Raw genomic sequence first — 19,183 nt, 5'->3', positions numbered from 1 at the left:
ACCTGTTTCTGAGATTCTCAAACCACCCTATCAGGCAACAACAAACTTCCTGCCTTCTCAATCACTGACTTCTGGGGAGAGGTGTCTGTAGTGTGGTCACATTTATCTTATTCCTAAATTGCATCACTCATTGGGTGCCTCCAGGATATAGACTTGTCATTCTGCTATGATGTTCTCCGTCATCTGAAGTTCAACTCCCCCGCGTCCTTTGTGTCCAACCACTCTAAGCTTAAGGGGTTGAGTTAGATAACTCTCAGCTTACTGGAGATGAGAAAACTGATTGGTGATTTTACTGAGGCAATGAACATTCTGGGAATGTTCTGGGAATAGTCAGGAGTTTGGGTTCAAGAGCTGTGAAGTGATGTTACATCTCTATTAGACCATATGTGGAATATTATGCTCAGTTCTGGTTGCCTAGAAAGGATGTGGAAGCTGTAGAGAGGGTGCAGAGGAGATTTACCAGGATGCTGCCTGGATTAGAGAGCATGTCTTATGAAGATGGGATGAGTACAGTTGCAACGTTCCTTCCAAACTCTTGTACTTGGTGTGCTAATCAATGAAGATGAGCATGCCAAACACCCTCTTCACAACTGTGTCTACTGGCTTTGCCATTTACAGAATACTACGGTATGTACCTGTGTGCTTATGTCACTGTAAATTGCTGCTACTTGCCTGGACCACCTCCACAATCAAAAGGGACAAATATGTCAGGTGTACAGAAGCATCACCTCCTGCAAGATCTGCTCTGAGTCGCATGGCATCCTGATTTGGAGTGACGGAAGATGAGTGGTGTTTTGACAGAGGTGTACAAGATAACAAGAGGCACAGATCAAGTGGATAGCCAGAGACCTTTCCCAGGGAGGAAATGGCCAATACAAGGGGACATAATTTTAAGATGATCGGAGGAATGTATAGTGGCACATTGGAGGTAGCTGTTTTAGAGAGTGATGGGTGAGTTGATCGCACTGCCAGGAATGGCGGTAAAGGCAGATAAGTTAGGGAAATTTAAGAAGCTCTTAGATTGGCACATGGATGAAAGAAAAATGAAGTGCAACAGTACATGGGAGGGAAGGAGCTAATTCTGCTGCTATGTCTTGTATACTGTACATTTACATGTATAAGAAATTTGCTATGGGTTGGCACCACATGCAACAAAATGACAATTTTCAACAAAAATACAGAATAATGAATAGCATAAAATTAAAGTTAGAAATACAAATATGATATAAAATTGCATAAATACCAGCATGTATTTATAATGTAAACAGCTTTATAAAAGGTGGTTTAAAGTGTTTACAGTGCAGTGCAATGACTGACGTAATACATAGTAGTGGGTGCGGGTGTCTAACCAGAATGGTTGATCAGATTAACTGCCTAGGGGAAGGAACCTTTATGATGGTGTGAGGTTTTTGTTTTAATAGCCCAATAGTGCTTTCCAAAATGGAGCTTTTGAAAAAAAAGTTTGCTGGGTGGGTAGTGCCCGCGATAATTTTTTTCTGTCCATTTCTTTGTCCTGGAGACACACAAGTCCTGCAGTGACGGTAGACTGTAGCCAGTCACCTTTTCTGCAGTTCTGACAATTCACTGTGTTTTTTTTTTGTGTACTGTGAGAGGATTTTGCAACAAATCAGACCGTAATGGGAACCGAAATGAAAAGGCACAGGATGGGGTGGTTTGCACTCAAGTAGAGACAGTTTTTAGGGAGTTTGTGAGGAAGGGTTAGCAGATGATAGAGCAAAGATGCACACAACCAGATGGTGTGAGATGTGTGTATTTTAATGCGCCGAGTATCATAAGCAAGTTGGATGAACTTAGAACGTGGATCAATACATGGAATTATGATGTTGTGGCCATTACAGAGAATTGGATGTCTCAGGAGCAGGAATGGCTGCTGAGTGTGCCAGGCTTTAGATGTTTCAAAAGAACAGGGAGGGAGGCAAAAGAGGTGGGAGAGTGGCACTGTTAATCAGGGATAGTATCACAGCTACATTAAAGGAGGAAGTCGTGGAGGGATTGTCTACTGAGTCATTGTGGGTGGAAGTCAGAAAAAGAAAGGGGGCAATAACTCTACTGGGTGTTTTTTATAGACTCCCCAATAGTAACAGAGACATCGAGGAGCAGATAGGGAGGCAGATTCTGGAATAGTGCAATAATGATAAGGTTGTTGTGATGGGTGAATTTTAACTTTCCTAATATTGACTGGCATCTCCTTAGAACAGTTTGTTAGGTGTGTTCAGGAAGGTTTCCTGATTCAATATGTAGATAAGCCAACTGGAGGATTTGATCTGGTATTGGAAAATGAATCTGGTCAGGTGTCAGAGCTCTTGGTGAACATATTGGAAGTAGTGATCACAACTCTGCCTCCTTCACCATTGCGCTGGAGAGGGCTAGGAGCAGACAATTTGGGAAAACATTTAAGGAGGAAATATGATGCTATTAGGCATGAACTTGGGAGCATAAATTGGCAGCAGATGTTCTTAGGGAAATGCATTGCAGAGACATGGCAAATGTTCAGGGAATACTTGCATGGCTTCCTGCATAGGTATGTTCCATTAAGGCAGGGAAAGGATGGCAGGGTAAAAGAACCATGGTGTACAAAGAATGTTGAAAATCTAGTTACGAAGAAAAGTTTAGGAAAGGTTCAAGAAACTAGTTACTGTTAGAGCTCTAGAAAATTACAAGGATGCCAGGAAGGAGCTCAAAAATGAAATTAGAAGAGCTAGAAGGGCCCATGAAAAGGCCTTGGAGAGCAGAATTAAGGAAAATTCCAAGGCATTCTACAAGTATGTGAAGAGCAAGAGGATGAGCCACGTGAGATTAGGACCAATCAGGAGTGAGAATGGAAACGTGTGGAGCCGGAGGAGGCAGCAGAGGTACTTAATGAATACTTTGCTTCAGTATTCACCAGTGAAAAGGCCTTGGCAATTGTCGGGGTGACTTACAGTGGACCGAAATGGTTGAAACTATATAGATTAAGAAAGAGGATGTGCTGGAGCTTTTGGAAGGTATTAAGTTAGATAAGTTGCTGGTACCAGATGAGATGTACCCCAGGCTACTGTGGGAAGTGAGGAAGGAGATTACTGAACCCCTGGTGATGATTTTTGTATCATCAATATGGACAGAAGTACTAGTGGATTGGAAGGTTGCAAATGTTGTTCCCTTGTTCAAGAAAGGAAGCAGAGATAACCCAGGAAATTATAGACCATTGAGGCCTACTTCAGTGGTGGGCAAGTTGTTGAAGATCTTGAGAAACAGGATTTATGAGCATTTGGAGAGATAATCAAATTAGGGATAGTCAACATGGCTTTATCAAGAGCAGATCATGCCCTATGAACCTGATTGAATTATCTGAGGATATAACAAAACATATTGATGAAGGTAGAGCAGTGGATCTATTGTATATGGATTTCAGCAAGGCATTTGAGAAGGTTCCCCACGCAAGGCTCATTCAGAAAGTAATGAGGCCTGGGATCCAAGGAGACCTTGCTTTGTGGATCCAGAATTGGCTTGCCCACAGAAGGCAAAGGGTGGTTGTAGATGGTTCATGTTCTTCATGGAGGTTGCTGACCAGTGATGTTCTGCAGGGATCTGGTCTGGGACCCCTCCTCTTCGTGATTTTTATAAATAACCTGTATGAGGAAGTTGAAGGCCGGCACAACAATGTTGGCCGAAAGGCCTGTAATGTGCTGTAGATTTCTGTTTCAATGTAATGGCTGATGTGCGGATGCTCCCTATGATGGTATATTTTGGAGCATATCAATATTAAGAAGGAAGTGGTGTTTGATGTCTTGAAAGGTGTAATGATGAACAAGTCCCCAGGGCTTGATGAGATCTATCCCAGAATACTAAGCACACCCCTCACCACCATCTAGGACATCTTTAGAAATTGATGCCTCAGGAAAGTGGGGTCCATCGTGAAGGACCTCACCATCTGGGACAGGCCTTCTTCTCATTACTACCATCAGGGAGGATGTACTGAGCCTGGAGATGCTCACTTAACAATTCAGGCACAGCTTCTTCCCCATGCCATCAGATTTCTGAAGGGACTATGAATCCATGAAGACTACCTCACTATTTTGGTCTCTTTGTACGATTTGTGTATTTTTATATATTTTGCTGAAATTTATAGTATTTTAATGTACTGCTGCTGCAAATGTACACATTTTATGGCATGTGTCAGTGCTAATAAACCTGATTCTGATTCAGAGTCTGGGATTTCTGAATTCTCATCAGCCACAGGCAGAATTCTGAAAGATGTTGTTCCTTTATTTAAGTCGGGTAGCAGTATGGAGGGGTGGAGATTATATCTCTACCAAAGGAGGTGTAAGGTGCTCCTTCCTTTCTACTAGCCTGTAGGTCACCCTTGGGCAAGGTGTAGTACCTGATTATCCCCCTGATCAGGGTCACGTGTAGCCATGGGAGCAGGTAGTGGATGGTCGTATGAGCAGATGGTGCGGATCACAAGTCCTGGTTGTGTGATCTCAGACGCCAGGCTGACAATCTCTGGAAGCTATTGATAATGGCTGGCATCACCCATCTTGTAAAGGCACTGCCCAGATGAAGGCAATGGCAAACCGCTTCTGTAGAAAAATTTGTCAAGAACAATCATGGTCATGGATAAGACCGTGGATTGCTCAAGTCAATACGATACAGCACGTAATAATGATGAGCAGTGATAAGCCAGGTAACTACAGAGCAGGTAGGGAAGTTAATAAAAAGAGTTCTGAGGTTCAGGATTCATGTACGTTTGGAAAAGCAGGGACTGATTAGGGACAGTCAGCATGATTCGGGCGAGGAAAGTCCTGACACACTAACTTAATTGAAATTTAAAGGAGTTAACAAAGGAGACTTATAAAGGTAGGGTGGTAGATGTTGTTTACATGGGATTTCAGTAAATCATTTGATAAGATGGGCTGGTCCAGAAAGTTAATGCACATGAGAACCAAGGGGAGCTGTCTATTTGGATCCAGGATAGTAGATAGTAGTGGTGGAAGGCTGGCTTTGCAATTAGAAAGCTGCGACCATTCGTGTACACATAATCGGTGCTGGCAATTAGATGTTTGTGAAATATATTAACAACTTGGGTGTGAATGCTGGGAGTATGGTAAGTTTATGGAAGACAAAAAAATTGGTAGTGGTACATGCTGGATTGGGGTGGAGAATCGTTATTTTTTTCTTGTAGCTTAACTTTCTTGTGTGTGTTTATATAAGTATTTTTATATAATCACCTACACACATCTAATGAGGTTACCAGTGGTTACAGTTGCCCCTGTATTTTATTCTGGAAACCTTGCATTCCGTGGGAGGTGCCATTTTACTTGAATCTGGCCATCTTATTGCGTATCTGTTATCAATGGAATTTGCTGTAATCAATAGTCTGGTACAAGAAAACCATACTACATTCAGTCTATCTTATTTCCTTTATCTCTCATCGGGCTTCTTTTTCCTCTTTTATCTTGTAGCACTTAATAAAATGATGGTAATCAACGAGTTTTGTGCCTCATCCTTGACTTTTGAAGAGCCTTGGATTGCAAAAGCATAGAATCCAACATGGAATTTGAAGGTGGTTTAAGGTTATAAGAGGATATGGATCAGTTGGAAACTTAGGCGGAGGATTGGCAGATGGAACAATCCCAGGAAGTGTAAGGTGTTGCATTTTGGAAAGTCAGATAAGGACAGGAAATATTCAGTAAATGTTAGAGCATTAGGGGATGTTGGTGAACAGAGACCAAGTCCATCATTTCATGAAAGTAGCAACACAGGCTGATAAGGTGATGAAGATGACATGCTTACCTTCATAAGCTTAGGAAAAGAATTTTAGAGTTTGTGTGTTATAATGAAACTTTGCAGAGTTCCGGTTACCACGCCGTAGGAAATATAAGACTACACTGGAGAGAATACAGAGCAGATTCTCCAAGATGTTGCCTAGATTCGAGGATTTATGGGAAGAGTTTGGATAGTCTACACGAGGAAATTAGCAGATGCTGGAAAACACACACAAAATGCTGGTGGAACACAGCAGGCCAGGCAGCATCGATAGGGAGAAGCACTGTTGACGTTTCGGGCCGAGACCCTTCGTTAGGACTAACTAAAAGGACCGATACTAAGAGATTTGAAAGTAGTGGGGGGAGGGGGAAATGCAAAATGATAGGAGAAGACCGGAGGGGGTGGGATGAAGCTAAGAGCTGGAAAGGTGATTGGCGAAAGTGATACAGAGCTGGAGAAGGGAAAGGATCATGGGAAGTGAGGCCCTGGGAGAAAGCAGGGGGGAAGCACCAGAGGGAGATGGAGAACAGACAAACAAATAAATATGTCAGGGTTAGGCTAAGAAGGGAAGGAGGGGCATTAACGGAAGTTAGAGAAGTCTATGTTCAGATAGTCTACACTTCTTTTTCCTGGAGTGATGGAGACTGATGAGTATATATGAGAAATATATGATGAGTATACTCATATATGATGAGTATGAGAAATATATAAGACTATGAGAGGCATAGATATGGTCGATAATGTGGATGTTCTTCTGCTGCAGCAGTATCAAAACTGAGAGTTCAGATGTGTACAGTGTAATGATAAAGTCTTAAAAGGGACTTGAGGGGAAAGTTTATTTACACAATGACTAATATCTGGAACTCCCTGTCAGAGGATGTGGTAGCATCAGATGCAAACATGACAGTTAAGAGAAATTTAGATAGATAGTTTAATAGGCAACACGTCAAAAGACACAGTCCCAGTGAAGGAAAATGGGATTAGTGTAAATGAGCAAAATGCTGGCACGGACATGGTAGACTTGCTTCTGTGCTGAATGACTCAGTGACTTTATAACGTTGCCTCCTTCTCTGGCTTCAGATCAGAGAATAAATGGAGGTCTGGCTCTAGTTATTCATGTACACGCACAGTACTTCAGAGGAGCACTCACCAAAGCCCACTCAGTTTCAAACAACAGCCAACGTACTGCTTGTCTTCCCACTTGTTGACTATGCTTAAGTGTTTCATGTTTTCTGAACCAGCACACCCAGATCCCTCTCTGCAACATTTTCACTTTTAAATAAATTATTCTTTTATTTCTGTTTCTCCAACCAAAGAAAAATCTTATATTTTTTCTGTGTACCCTTTTGGTCACATCCTTATTCAATTCCAAAGTTCAAAGTAAATTTATTATCAAAGTATGTAAATGTCACTATATACTATCCTGAGATTCATTTTCTTGCAAGCATTCACAGTGGAACAATGAAACGCAATAGAATCAGTGAAATATTGCACACCAAGACTGACAAGCGACCAATGTGTTAAAAAAGACAAATTATGCAACATTAAAAAAGCAAATAATACGAACAGTAATGATTGATAAATCATATTGAAAAAATAATTTGTAGAGTCCTTGGAAGTTAGTCTGTAGGTTGTGGAATCAGTTCAGAATTGTGGTAAGTGAAGGTGGCTGAAGGATTTGGTGGTGTGGGACCTAAGACTCTTCTACCTCCTTCGCAATGGCAGCAGGGAGAAGAGAGCATGGCCTGGGTGTGTGTGGGGGCGGGAGGTGGGGGGGGGGGGCTTGATGATGGATTCAGCTTTCTATTCAGTGTGTGTTCTTTGCCAACTCTTTGTATCATTCAACACAGTTCACTTAACCACTTGCCTTTGTAACTTATTCCCATTCTTTGGTTCCTGCCAATCAGCCAATGCTTTATCCATGCTAGTATCTTTCCTGTAATGCCCTGGGCTCTTACTTTGTTTAGCAGCCTCATGTGTGGCACCTTGTCAAAGGCCTTCGGAAAATCCAAGAAGATCTCATCCACTGAATCTCCATTGTCTACTGATTCTCCTTTGTCTATCCTGCTCACTATTTCTTCATGTAATTCCAATAGTTCTGTCAGGCAAGATTTTTCCTTGAGGAAACTATACTGTCTATGGCCTATTTTATCATGTGTCTTCAAGTATCCCAAAACCACATCCTTAACAATCGACTCCAACATGCTCCCAACCAATGAGGTCAGGATAACTGGTCTATAATTTCCTTTCTTCTGCCTCCCTCCCTTTCTGAAGAGTTGAATAGTATTTGCAATTTTCTAATCCTTCGGAACCATGCCAGAATATATTGATTCTTGAAAGATCATTACTATGCCTCCACAATCTCTTCAGCAACCTCTTTTAGAACCCTGGAATGTAGTCCATCAGATCCAGGCTACCTTCAGATCTTTTAGTTTCCCAAGCACCATCTCCCTAGTAATAGTGACTGTACTCACTTCCGCCCCTTGGCACACTCGAACTTCCAGCACACTGCTAGAGTCTTCCACAGTGAATACTGATGCAAAGTACTTATGTAGTTTGTCTGTCATTACAGTCTCTCCAGCATCATTTTCCAGTGGTCCAATATCTACTGTAACCTCTTTTTTTCTCTTCATGTATCTAAAACAATTTAGTATCATTTTGATATTATTGGCGAGCTTGCTTTCATATTATTTCTTCCCCTCTTATGGCTATTTTCAGTTGCCTTCTGTCGAATTTAAAAAAAATCCCAATTCTCTAATTTCACACTGATTTTTGCTCCATTGTATGTCCTGTCTGCTGCTCCTATGTTGGTTTCACTTCTTAGTCACAGTTGCTTCATTCTGCCTTTTGAATACTTCCTTTCTACCCTATGCCTTCCACATTGCTGCCAGAAATTCCAGCCATTGTTGCCCTGCCAGCATCCCTGATTATGTCCACTTGCAATCAACTTTGGCCAGCTCCTCTCCCATGCCTCTGTAATTCCCTTTACTCCACTGTAATACTGGTACATTGACCTTAGCTTCTCCCAGGGAGAGTTCTATCATTGGCTACAGTTCAGAGGCCTGTAAATAACTCCCATCATGAATTTTTACCCTTGGAGTTTCTTAATTCAAGCCACAAGGATTGTACATCTTCTGATCCTATGTCTCCTCTTTCTAAAGATCTTTTTAAATTATTTTACCAGCAGAGCCACTCCTCCACCTCTGCCTATCTGCCTGTCCTTTTGACAAATTGTGTATCCTTGGGTATTAAGTCCCCAGTGACAATTGTCTTTCAGCTGTGACTCCGTGATACCCACGACATTGTACCTGCCAATCTCTAACTGTGCAACAAGATCATCTAATTTATTTCAAATACGGTGTGTTTTCAAATAAAACACATTCAGTCCTGTATTTGAGTTTACAGACTCTCCTATCACTATTATATTTCTCCTCTGGTCCCTTCTAAGCTTTTGTACCAGACTGAGTGCCAGAGATCTGGTCACTGCAGCTCACTGGTAGGTTGTCCTCCCCCAACAATATCCAAAGCAGTACACATGTTATTTAGGGGAATGGCAACAAGGGTACTTTGTACTGGCTGCCTATTTCCCTTCCCTCTCTAGAAAGTCACCCGTTTACCTGCCTCCAACAGTCTAGAGGTGACTACCTCCCTGTGGCTCCTGTCTATCATCTCCTCAGTTTCCATTATAAGCCGATGGTCACCGAGTGGCAGCTCCAGTTCTTTAGCATGTTCTCTGAGGAGCTGCAGCTCGTGCACCCGGTGCAGATGTGGTTATCCGGGAGGCTGGAGGTCTCCCAGAACTCCCACACCCCGCACAGTGAACAAGACACAGCCCCTGGAGATATTCTTACTGTCCTAACTCACAGGTGAAGAATGAGCAAGAGAAGGCTTACCGAACACTCGTGTCGCTCACAACTGGTATCACCCAAGCTGTTACGCTCTCAGTGTAAACAACTCACACTTTCTTGAATTTAGAGTAGTAAGTTTAGAAAATCAGAATGAAACTAAAATTTTAAAATAATGCCAGATCACATCAGATTGAAATCAGTAAGCTTATTTTTCACATTTTGCTAACAGTAGCACAGAGCTTTCTGAGACTTTTCACTTCATCACCCACCGTCCTGCTTACTCCTGAGCATCTTGTGTTCTGATTTCTATGTTTCTGCCACTATTTAGAACAGGTGGTAGGCGAAGCCCAGTGTGAGATATCCCTGGAAGGATAGTTGAGGTGCTATAGAACATCCACCCTTGTTCCTGTTGACACCACTTTTGTGGTGATATGGGTTCCTTTGATGTCTTGCAATACAGTTTATTTTGTGTATTAACAAAGGGTCATAGATGTGAACATTTAGGTCTGTTTCTCTTTCCATAGATGTGACCTGACCTGAGTATTTCCAGCACTTTTTAAAAAAACTTTTGATCTCCAGCATCTGCAGTTACTTTGATTTTATTCATGTCCTGATCAGTTAGGTGACCCGGACTAAATTTGCAGATGACACAAAGGTTGGCCAGAAAGTAAGCTGTGAAGAGGACATCTGGAGGCTATGAAATGATATAGATACTTCAAAGAAGACACAAGATGCTACAGATGCTGGAATCCTGAGCAACACACAAGACAACGGAGGAACTCAGCAGGTCAGGCGGCGTCATTGGAGGGAAATGGACAGCTGACATCTCTGGTTGAGAGCCTTCATTTGGACTGAAAGTGATAACTAGAATAAAGAGATGGAGGGAAGGATTGGAGCAATAGCTGGCAAGTGATTAGCAGATAAGGCACTTCAAAGATCTGGTAAATGGAGTACAATGGAGAAAGTTCCATTTGAACTTGTCCTGATGAAGGGTCTTGGCCCAAAATGTCAACTGATTATTCCTTTCCATAGACGCTGCCTGACTTGTGGAGGTCCTCCGACATTTTGTACGTGTTATTTTGGATTTCCAGCATCTGCAGAATCTCTTATGTTTAATATAGGGAAAATGTGAAATTGTCTATTTTCATAGAGAAAAAGTTAATGACTAGCATTAAAACAGAAAGTGCTGGAACACTCAATGAGTTAGACAACATCTGTGAAAAGAAAAAGTAACATTTCCAGTAGAAGTTCTGACATGTTTGTCTAAATAGCTGTTGCAGGTTGCAGAGCTTTGAGATACAGACGGGATATCATTGGCCAGGTGCACAAGTTGCAAAAATCCACCTTGCAGATAAAGCAATTAAGAAGGAGGGTAACAGGATGTTACTGATTATAGAAGGGGAAATTGAGTGCAAAGGTAAGGAGGGGCTATGCTTTACTTACAAAAGGCATTGGTGAGCCCACATCTGAAGCCTTGTATTCAGTATTGGTTTCATAGGTAATGCATTGAAAACACTCAGCTAATCATGTAGTAGCAACTCAATGCATAAAAGCATGCAGACTTGTTGTTTAGATCAAACATCAAAATGGGGAAGAAATCTGATCAATGTGACTCTGACAGTTGAATGGATGTTGATGCCAAATGAAGGGTGGGTTTGTTTGAGTATCTCAGAAGCTGTTGATCTCTTGGGATTTTTCACCCATGAGTTCACAGAGAAAGGCTCGAAAAACAAAAAGCAATCCAATACGCAGCAGTTCTTTGGGTGAAAATGTCTTGTTGTTGAGAGAGATCAGAGATGAATGGCCAGGAAGCTGACAGGAAAGCAACACTAACTCAAATAATCATGTGTTACAACAATGATGTTCAGAAGAGCATTTCTTAATGCACAGCTCATCGAACCTTGAAGTGGATGGGTTACAGGAACAGGAGACAATGAACATACACTTAGGAGGTAGCTAATAAAGTTTCTCCTGAGTGTAGTTCTGAAAATGTTGTGATCAGGAATGAATGGGGAAAGTTTGGACAGGCCAGGCTTATATTGACTGGAGTTGGTAAGATTCTGAGGTGTTTTGACAGTGGATAAAGAGAGGATGCTTATTCTTGTAGGAGAAGCTGGAAAGGGAGGCCACATTTTTAAAAATAATTTCAAATTTAAAAAACTGCAGAGACTTGATTTCGGAAGTTGAAAGCAAGCTGCTGGAAACACTCAGTGGGTTAGTCGAGAGACGGATTTTCAGGTCAGAGACTCCTTGTTAGAACTTTGTCAAAAGCAAGGGACCGGCCATTTTGATGAGAAGGTGATTTTTATTTCTGCTCATGAATCACTGGAACTCTGGTAGGGCAGTGGGGGCAGCATGATCGTGTAGCGGTTTGTGTATTGCGTTACAGCGTAAGCAATCACTGATCAGAGTTCAATTCCCACCACTGCCTGCAAGAAGTTTGCATGTTCTCGCTGTGACTGACGGGATTCCCTTGGGGTGGTCTGGTTTCCTGTTACATCCTAAAGGTGTACCGTGAGCTGTGGGCTTGCTATGTTGGTGCCAGAAGCGTGGCAACACTTACAGGCTGCCCAGCACAATCCTTGTTGGATTTCAGCCGACGCAATTGACACATTTTAATGCGTTTGTAAGCACCTGTGATAAATAAAGCCAACCTTTAATCTCTAAAGCAGAACACTGGAGTAAGGTCAGAGGACATTAGCTTAAGGTGAGGAGTAAGCTTTAGAGGGGACACAACGAAGAATTCTGTGTTTCATTCAGAGAGCTTTTAAATGTAGAATATTCTGGTAAAAAGGTGGTTAAGGCAGTAACTCTCCTTACATTGAAGAAGCATCCTGACAAGTATTTGATTTGTCAAGGCATTATAAGTAATGGACTAAGTGTGATAAATGGGATTAACCATACTCACTCCATAGGCTATAATGCCTTAGCGATTCAAACACCTCATAATGGCTGGCAGAAAGTCGGAAGAGCATGTTTTTTTGTTCTGCATGGCTCTGTGACTAATAGTTTTACAGGAAAGGGAGATAGTTGTTGATCTTTGAGGAGAAAGATTACTGGGGGTAGGAAGGAATTTGGTGTCAAAATTACAATCAGAACAGCTATGAGCTAGCTAATTTACAGAGCAGACTCTTTATCACACTTTGCGCTGTAGATTTGTCAATTTGCGCTCATGACTATGCATGTGACAGCTAATTATTTCATTTTGGCAGTATTTAACTCCCTCCTTTCCATCATAGCACTTATCGAGACTTGAGCAAAGCACAGCAATGTTGTGCTGCCTGCTTGCATTCGGCTTTGCCAGAGAAAGTGGACTGTCAAGTCGACTGATGCTGAAGACTAGCAGTAATCGTTTTATATTTAAATATTCCTTTCAGCCGCAATGTTGGCATCTAGTTTTCCATTTGAGAGCTTTTGTTAATGGCTCTGCTTGGCCTAGGGTTTATTGTTTTCTTTTCTTTTAAAATGCCATTCGCAATGAAGTCTGTGAACTATCGACCAACTTCAGTGTCTCTCTCTGCACTTGAGCCGTATCCAAATGACTGACACTCTTGGTCTTAATTCTTATGTTTAAATGCAAAGCTCTGCTTGATATACAGACAATTCTTTATACATTCCTGTGCTCTACATTGCTCTCTCTGGGATTCCCTTATCTATTTATTCCTTCCCATTGATCTCTCTCAGCACTTATCTGTCCTGAGCAAGGTGGACTTCTCAGTGGCAAATCATTTTAATTCCACTCTCCATTCCCATTCCAACAAGTCAGTCTATGACCTCCTCCATTACCATGATGAGGGCACTAGCAGGTTGAAAGGGCAACACCGCATAGTCCGTTTGAGCAGCCTCCAACCTGACAGTGTGACATTGATTTCTCTAACTTCCAGTAATTTCTCCCCCTCCACCAATGCCCCCCTCCAACCCTTCTTTTCTCCTCACCTGCCTATAACCTCCCTCTGGTGCCACTCCACCTTCTTTGTCCTGGGGTCCACTCTCCTCTCCTATCAGATTCCTTCTCCAGCCCTTTATCTTTTCCACCTATCACCTTCCAGCTTCTCACTTCATTTCCCCCCTCCCCCCTCACCTGGCTTCATCTATCATCTTCTAGTTTGTACTCTTTCCCCTCCTCCTCAACCTCCTTATTCTAGCTTCTTCCCCCTTCCTTTCCAGTAGGGCCTCAACCTGACTCTTTATACCTCTCCATTGGCACAGCCTGACCTGTTGAATTCCTCCAGCATTTTGAGCGTATGTGTGTTACTCTCAATTTTCAGCATCTGCAGAATCTCTTGAATTGATGCATTCCCATTCACTTTTAACTGAGATCTGGTTTCACCAAACTCCTGGAAAAACCATACCTCAACACTTCCTTCTGCAGTTCACCAGCCAGTTTTTTCTGTATTTAACCATGTTCAGGAGCAGGACTGTCTGGGTTCAGGCTCTGCACTCCCTTCGGGAGATCTGAACATGCACTGCAAACTGACACTTCTGCTACAGGAGTGAGTGAAGGGAATAGCTCATAGTTGGAGACACCCTCTTTTCAATGAGATGCTGAAGTCTGCCTTTCAAGTGGACATTAAAGATACTAAGGCATTATGTTAAACTGGGCCCATTGTTATTTGTCATCTATATCAATGATCTGGATGATAACATGGTAAATTGTATTAGCAAATTTGCTGATGATACAAAGATTGGAGGTGTAGTGGACAGTGAGGAAGGTTTTCAAAGCTTGCAGAGGGAAAAGCTTGCTGGAAAAACGGGTTGAAAAATGGCAGATGGAGTTTAATACAGACAAGTGTGAGGTTTTGCACTTTGGAAGGAAAAACCAAGGTAGAACATACAAGGTAAATGGTAGGGCATTGAGGAGTGCAGTAGAACAGAGGGATCTGGGAATACAGATACAAATTTCCCTAAAAGTGGCATCACAGGTAGATAGGGTAGTAAAGAGAGCTTTTGGTACATTGGCCTTTATAAATCAAAGTACTGAGTATAAGAGTTGGAATGTTATGGTGAGGTTGTATAAGACATTGGTAAGGCTGAATTTGGAGTATTGTGTGCAGTTTTTGTCACCGAATTACAGGAAGGATATTAATAAGGTTGAAAGAGTGCAGAGAAGGTTTACAAGGATGTTGCTGGGACTTGAGAAACTGAGTTACAGAGAAAGGTTGAATAGGTTAGGACTTTATTCCATAGAGCGTAGAAGAATGAGGGGAGATTTGATAGAGGTATATTATGATGGGTATAGATAGAATGAATGCAAGCTGACTTTTTCCACCGAGGTTAGGGGAGAAAAAAAATCAGAGGACATGGATTAAGGGTGAAAGTGGAAAAGTTTAAAGGGAACATTGGTGGGGGGGGGGGGGGCTTCTTCACACAGAGAGTGGTGGGAGTGTGGAATAAGCTGCCAGATGAAGTTGTAAATGCGGGCTCACTTTTAACGTTTAAGGGAAACTTGGACAGGTGCATGGATGAGAGGTGTATGGAGGGATATGGTCCAGGTGCAGGTCAGTGGGACTAGGCAGAATTAAGGTTCGACATAGCCAAGAAGGGCCAAAAGGCCTGTTTCTGTGCTGTAATGTTCTATGGTTCTATGGTTCTAAAGGGCCATTTCCTCTGGTACACTGGCTATTCCTCAAAAATCAACACTGAAACAAATGTATTTTATTGCAGAAATGAGGTCTGGCTGAATGTGAATTGTTTATTTATATTATACTAGTTATAACTGTAGATAATTATTTGGTTATCTACATAGGGTTAGTAAGTTTACAGATGACGCAAAGATTGGTGGAGTTGTTGATGGTCTGGATGGTTGTTGTTGGGTGCAACAGGACATTGACAGGATGCAGAACTGGGCTGACAAGTGGCTGGTGGAGTTCAGCCCAGAAAAGTGTGAAAGAATTCATCTTAGAAGGTCAAATTTGAAGGCAGAGTACAGGATTAATGGCAGGATTCTTTATAATGTGGAAGAACAGTGGGAGCATGGGGCTCAATCCATGGTTTCCTCAGTGATGGGGTTGTTAAGAAAGTGTATGGCGTGTCGGTCTTCAACGGCTGGGTAACTGAGTTGAAGAGATGCAAGATAATGTTTTAACTTTATCAAACCCTGATTAGACCGCATACATATATTGTGTTCATTTCTGGTGGCCTCATTATAGAAAGGATGTGGAAGCTTTAGAGAGGGAGCAAAGCTGATTAACCAGGATGCTATCTGGATTCGAGGACACGTCTAATGAAGATAGGTCGTGTGAGCTTGGACTTCTCTCTTTGGAGTGAAGGGGGATGAGAGGAAACTTGATCAGAGGTATACAAGATGATAGAGTGGATGGGGGTGGGGGCGCAAGATCCATTTTTCCAGGGCAGAAATGGCTAATACAGGGGGCATAATTTTGAGGCGGGTGGAGGAAAGTAACAGGTATGTGCAGGAAAGTATTAGTAATCGGAAGAACTTTCTTTTCACAGAGGGTTGTGGATGCATAGAACACCCTGCCAGGGATGATGGTAGAGGCAGGTACATTAGGGACATATAAAAAAAAACTCTTAGATAGGCTTAAAGATGATAGAAAAATAGAGGGTTATATTAGAGGGAAGGTTAGATTAACCTTGGAGTAGGTTAAAAATTTGGCACAACATTGAAGGAGCTGCACTGTGCTGTAATCTGCTAGGTTTTATGTAATAGAGACTGCTCCATTGGAAGAGGATGTCCCAGGTTTCAACAGTCATATAGAAATGTCAGTTCTTTCATTTCTTTCGAACTCAAGTTTCCAATTAAAGATGGACTCATCCTTTGCTTTTTGCTCCAGCAGGGCCCAAGGGCTCACAACCCTTATGATGGTACCTTCAGCCTGGACGAATGACCACAGCCTGGGTGTTGTCTCTGGAAAGCTGTGACTTGTGGAGCCCAGACTTACCGAGCAGCAGCCCAATATCTGTCGGGTTTGTGGTCAGTCTGCTGAACGTGGCTGGGGAGGGAGCAGGAACTCACCTGGAGGACAGCTGGTGACTTCCTGGTTGACGTAGATGAGAGCCCATTGTCCAGAGAATTTGCGAAAAGGTGGTGGGTATGTTTTTAAGACATTGCAAACGTACCGGTCTGTGTCGGACACATTGAGGTCCCTGATGGTTATGGTCACATTGTTTGGGCTCAACCAGACCTGGCAGTGGAACTGATCTTTTCTCTTTGAGGGTTGCATTGTGTGGTTGGAGAAGAAAGCAGTGCAGACCTCTGTGCTTTTGTTCAGCACCCCTTTATACAGGATGACCTGGAACTCTTCTCCAGTCTTGGTGCCACTAAACCCACACAAAAGGCTAACCTCTCCTTCAAGGCTGGCAGTCACAAAGCGGGGTCTGTACGAACTTCTGTGTGGTCCTAAAAAAGAAACAAACCCAGTTTCATTACGAAGAACAATATTCACTGTCTCAAGATGTGGCTGGCTGTGGCAAGACTTGCAATAATTGTCCATTGACAAGCTGAGATCTTGCAGAACTGATGCAGCCTGTGTGATGAAGGTGATCCAGTGATGTGAGGGTAATGGCAGAGAATTTCCAATGCAGAGTGGCCGGTAGCTTGAAGCTGATGACTCAAGAAAAAAGCATCCATTATGAAAGACTTCCCCACCATCCAGGCCATGCTCCCTTCGTACTGATGCCATCTGGAAGGAGGTACAGGGGCACTGGGTCCAACACCACAAAGTTCAGGAACAATTATTACTCTAAACCATCAGGCTCTTGAACCAGAGTAAATAACTTCACTCCTCACCTCAACACTGAACTGACTCACAACCTGTGGACTCACTATCAAGGACTCCACAGCACGTGTTCTCAATATTATGTATTTACTTTATTTATTATTTGTACAGATTGTCTACTTTTCCTCATTGGTTGTTTATTAGTCTTTGTGTATAGTTTTTCATTGATTCTGTATTTTTTTGTTCGACTGTGAATTCCTGCAAGAAAATGAAACTCAGGTGATTATGATATGGTGATTAGTATATGGTGATTTTGAAACTTTGAACTTCTTGAACTTTGAAGCCGATCCCCTTCCTCTTGTGGTTGGTAAAAGTCATGTGTTTGGAGGATGCTGCCAAAGAGGCACACATTGAGATCAGGAGTTGTGATGTGAACTGATGTTCGAGCACTGCTGGCGCTGGTTAGACAAGATGTAATGATCACCTATCATTTTCAGGGAGGCCAGTGTGTGGAACTATGGGTATAGGTAGGATCAAGGACCAAGGAAATACAGTTCATCTCCAGTGTTTATCGAAATCATGGCTGATCTGTAAACCAGCTTTGAATTACTTCATGTTGTATCTCGATTCAAGGTTGTTTATTGTCATTCTTTAGGTAACGGTGAATGAAATGAGTGTTACGCCAGATCCAACACAGCATCAAAAAACACGATAAGCTTAAAGAACACCATGAAAATAAACACAATAAATAGAAAAACAATCCTATAAAACACAATGTACAATTGTTTGAGTGTGGCCATGTATATGTAAGATTATCTTGTATATACTGTATATGTAGTCTGATTGCATATGCTGGGGCAATTATCTCTTCAACAGAGATAAATTTACGATTACTCAGTTCACGTCTTAACACCACCATTACAAGGAACGTGGTAGAATGAGTAATCTCCACTCATTTGGATGTGCAAGTTTAACAACACTCAGTAAGTGTAGCACCATCCATGACAACACCAACTGATTGTCACTTCCTCCATCACCCAAAACGTCCATCAACAAAACACCACAAGACCACAAGGCACAGGAGCAGAATTAGGCATTTCCGCCAATCGAGTCTGCTCTATCAATCCATCTTGGTTGATTTATGACCGTCTGAACTGCCTTCTGCTCGTAACCTTTGATGCCCTTATTCATCAACCTCTGCTTTAAATATACCTAATAATTTGGTCTTCACAGCTGCCTGTGCCAATGAATTCCATAGATACTCTGGCTAAAGAAATTTCTCCTCATCTCTGTTCTAAAGGGACATCCTTCTATTCTGAGGCTCCTCTGTTGTAGGAAATATTCTCTCCAAGTCCACTCTATCTAGGTTTCAGTGAGATCACCTATCATTTTTAACTCCAGAGAATACAGGCCCAGAACCATCAAACATTCCTCATATATTAACCCTTTCATCCCGAGACTATTCTTGTGAACCTCCTCTGGACACTCTCCAATACCAGCACATTAGACAAGGGGCCCAAAAATGCTCACAGTACTCCAATATACTGCAGTTTCCTCATTTGGGTTACTCTGAGAGCACATTCCAGATCTTTGCTCTCTACCGTCACAAATTCGAGGGCCATGAGCCAGGACTCCGAGAACCTGTTTCATGCACTACACTCTGCACTGGTTTCTGTCCAAGATCCCCATTATAAAGAGGCAGGTCTTGTGCTATACCTGTCTGGGAGTGTTGGATTGAACAATAAACCTCACTGCGTGTTCAACCTCTGATCTCTATGCACGTTCGATTCCCACCTCTTTTGTAAAGGTCACATATTAAAGACAGGAGGTGGTGGTGCCCTTTAATGTGCGAAGTGTTGAAGAGGTTGGCTTTTCTTCCTGTTATTTGCA

The 19,183-nt window shown here is 42.3% G+C and overlaps 1 protein-coding gene across 1 annotated transcript in view; it reads right to left on the bottom strand.

The window, feature by feature from the left end:
- LOC132392125 (T-cell-specific surface glycoprotein CD28-like) overlaps nucleotides 1-19,183 on the bottom strand; it is a 106,021-nt gene that overhangs the window by 39,717 nt on the left and 47,121 nt on the right. Inside the window, exon 2 of the mRNA XM_059965975.1 lies at nucleotides 16,591-16,974. Within this exon, the coding sequence (XP_059821958.1) occupies nucleotides 16,591-16,974 (384 nt within the window). The remainder of the gene's footprint in view (nucleotides 1-16,590; nucleotides 16,975-19,183) is intronic.

This window comes from Hypanus sabinus, chromosome 4 (genome assembly GCF_030144855.1).
Source record: "Hypanus sabinus isolate sHypSab1 chromosome 4, sHypSab1.hap1, whole genome shotgun sequence".
Taxonomy (NCBI): Eukaryota; Metazoa; Chordata; class Chondrichthyes; order Myliobatiformes; family Dasyatidae; genus Hypanus; species Hypanus sabinus.
Note: the sequence above shows the minus strand (reverse complement) of the source record. Positions and strands in the feature narration are given on the sequence as shown.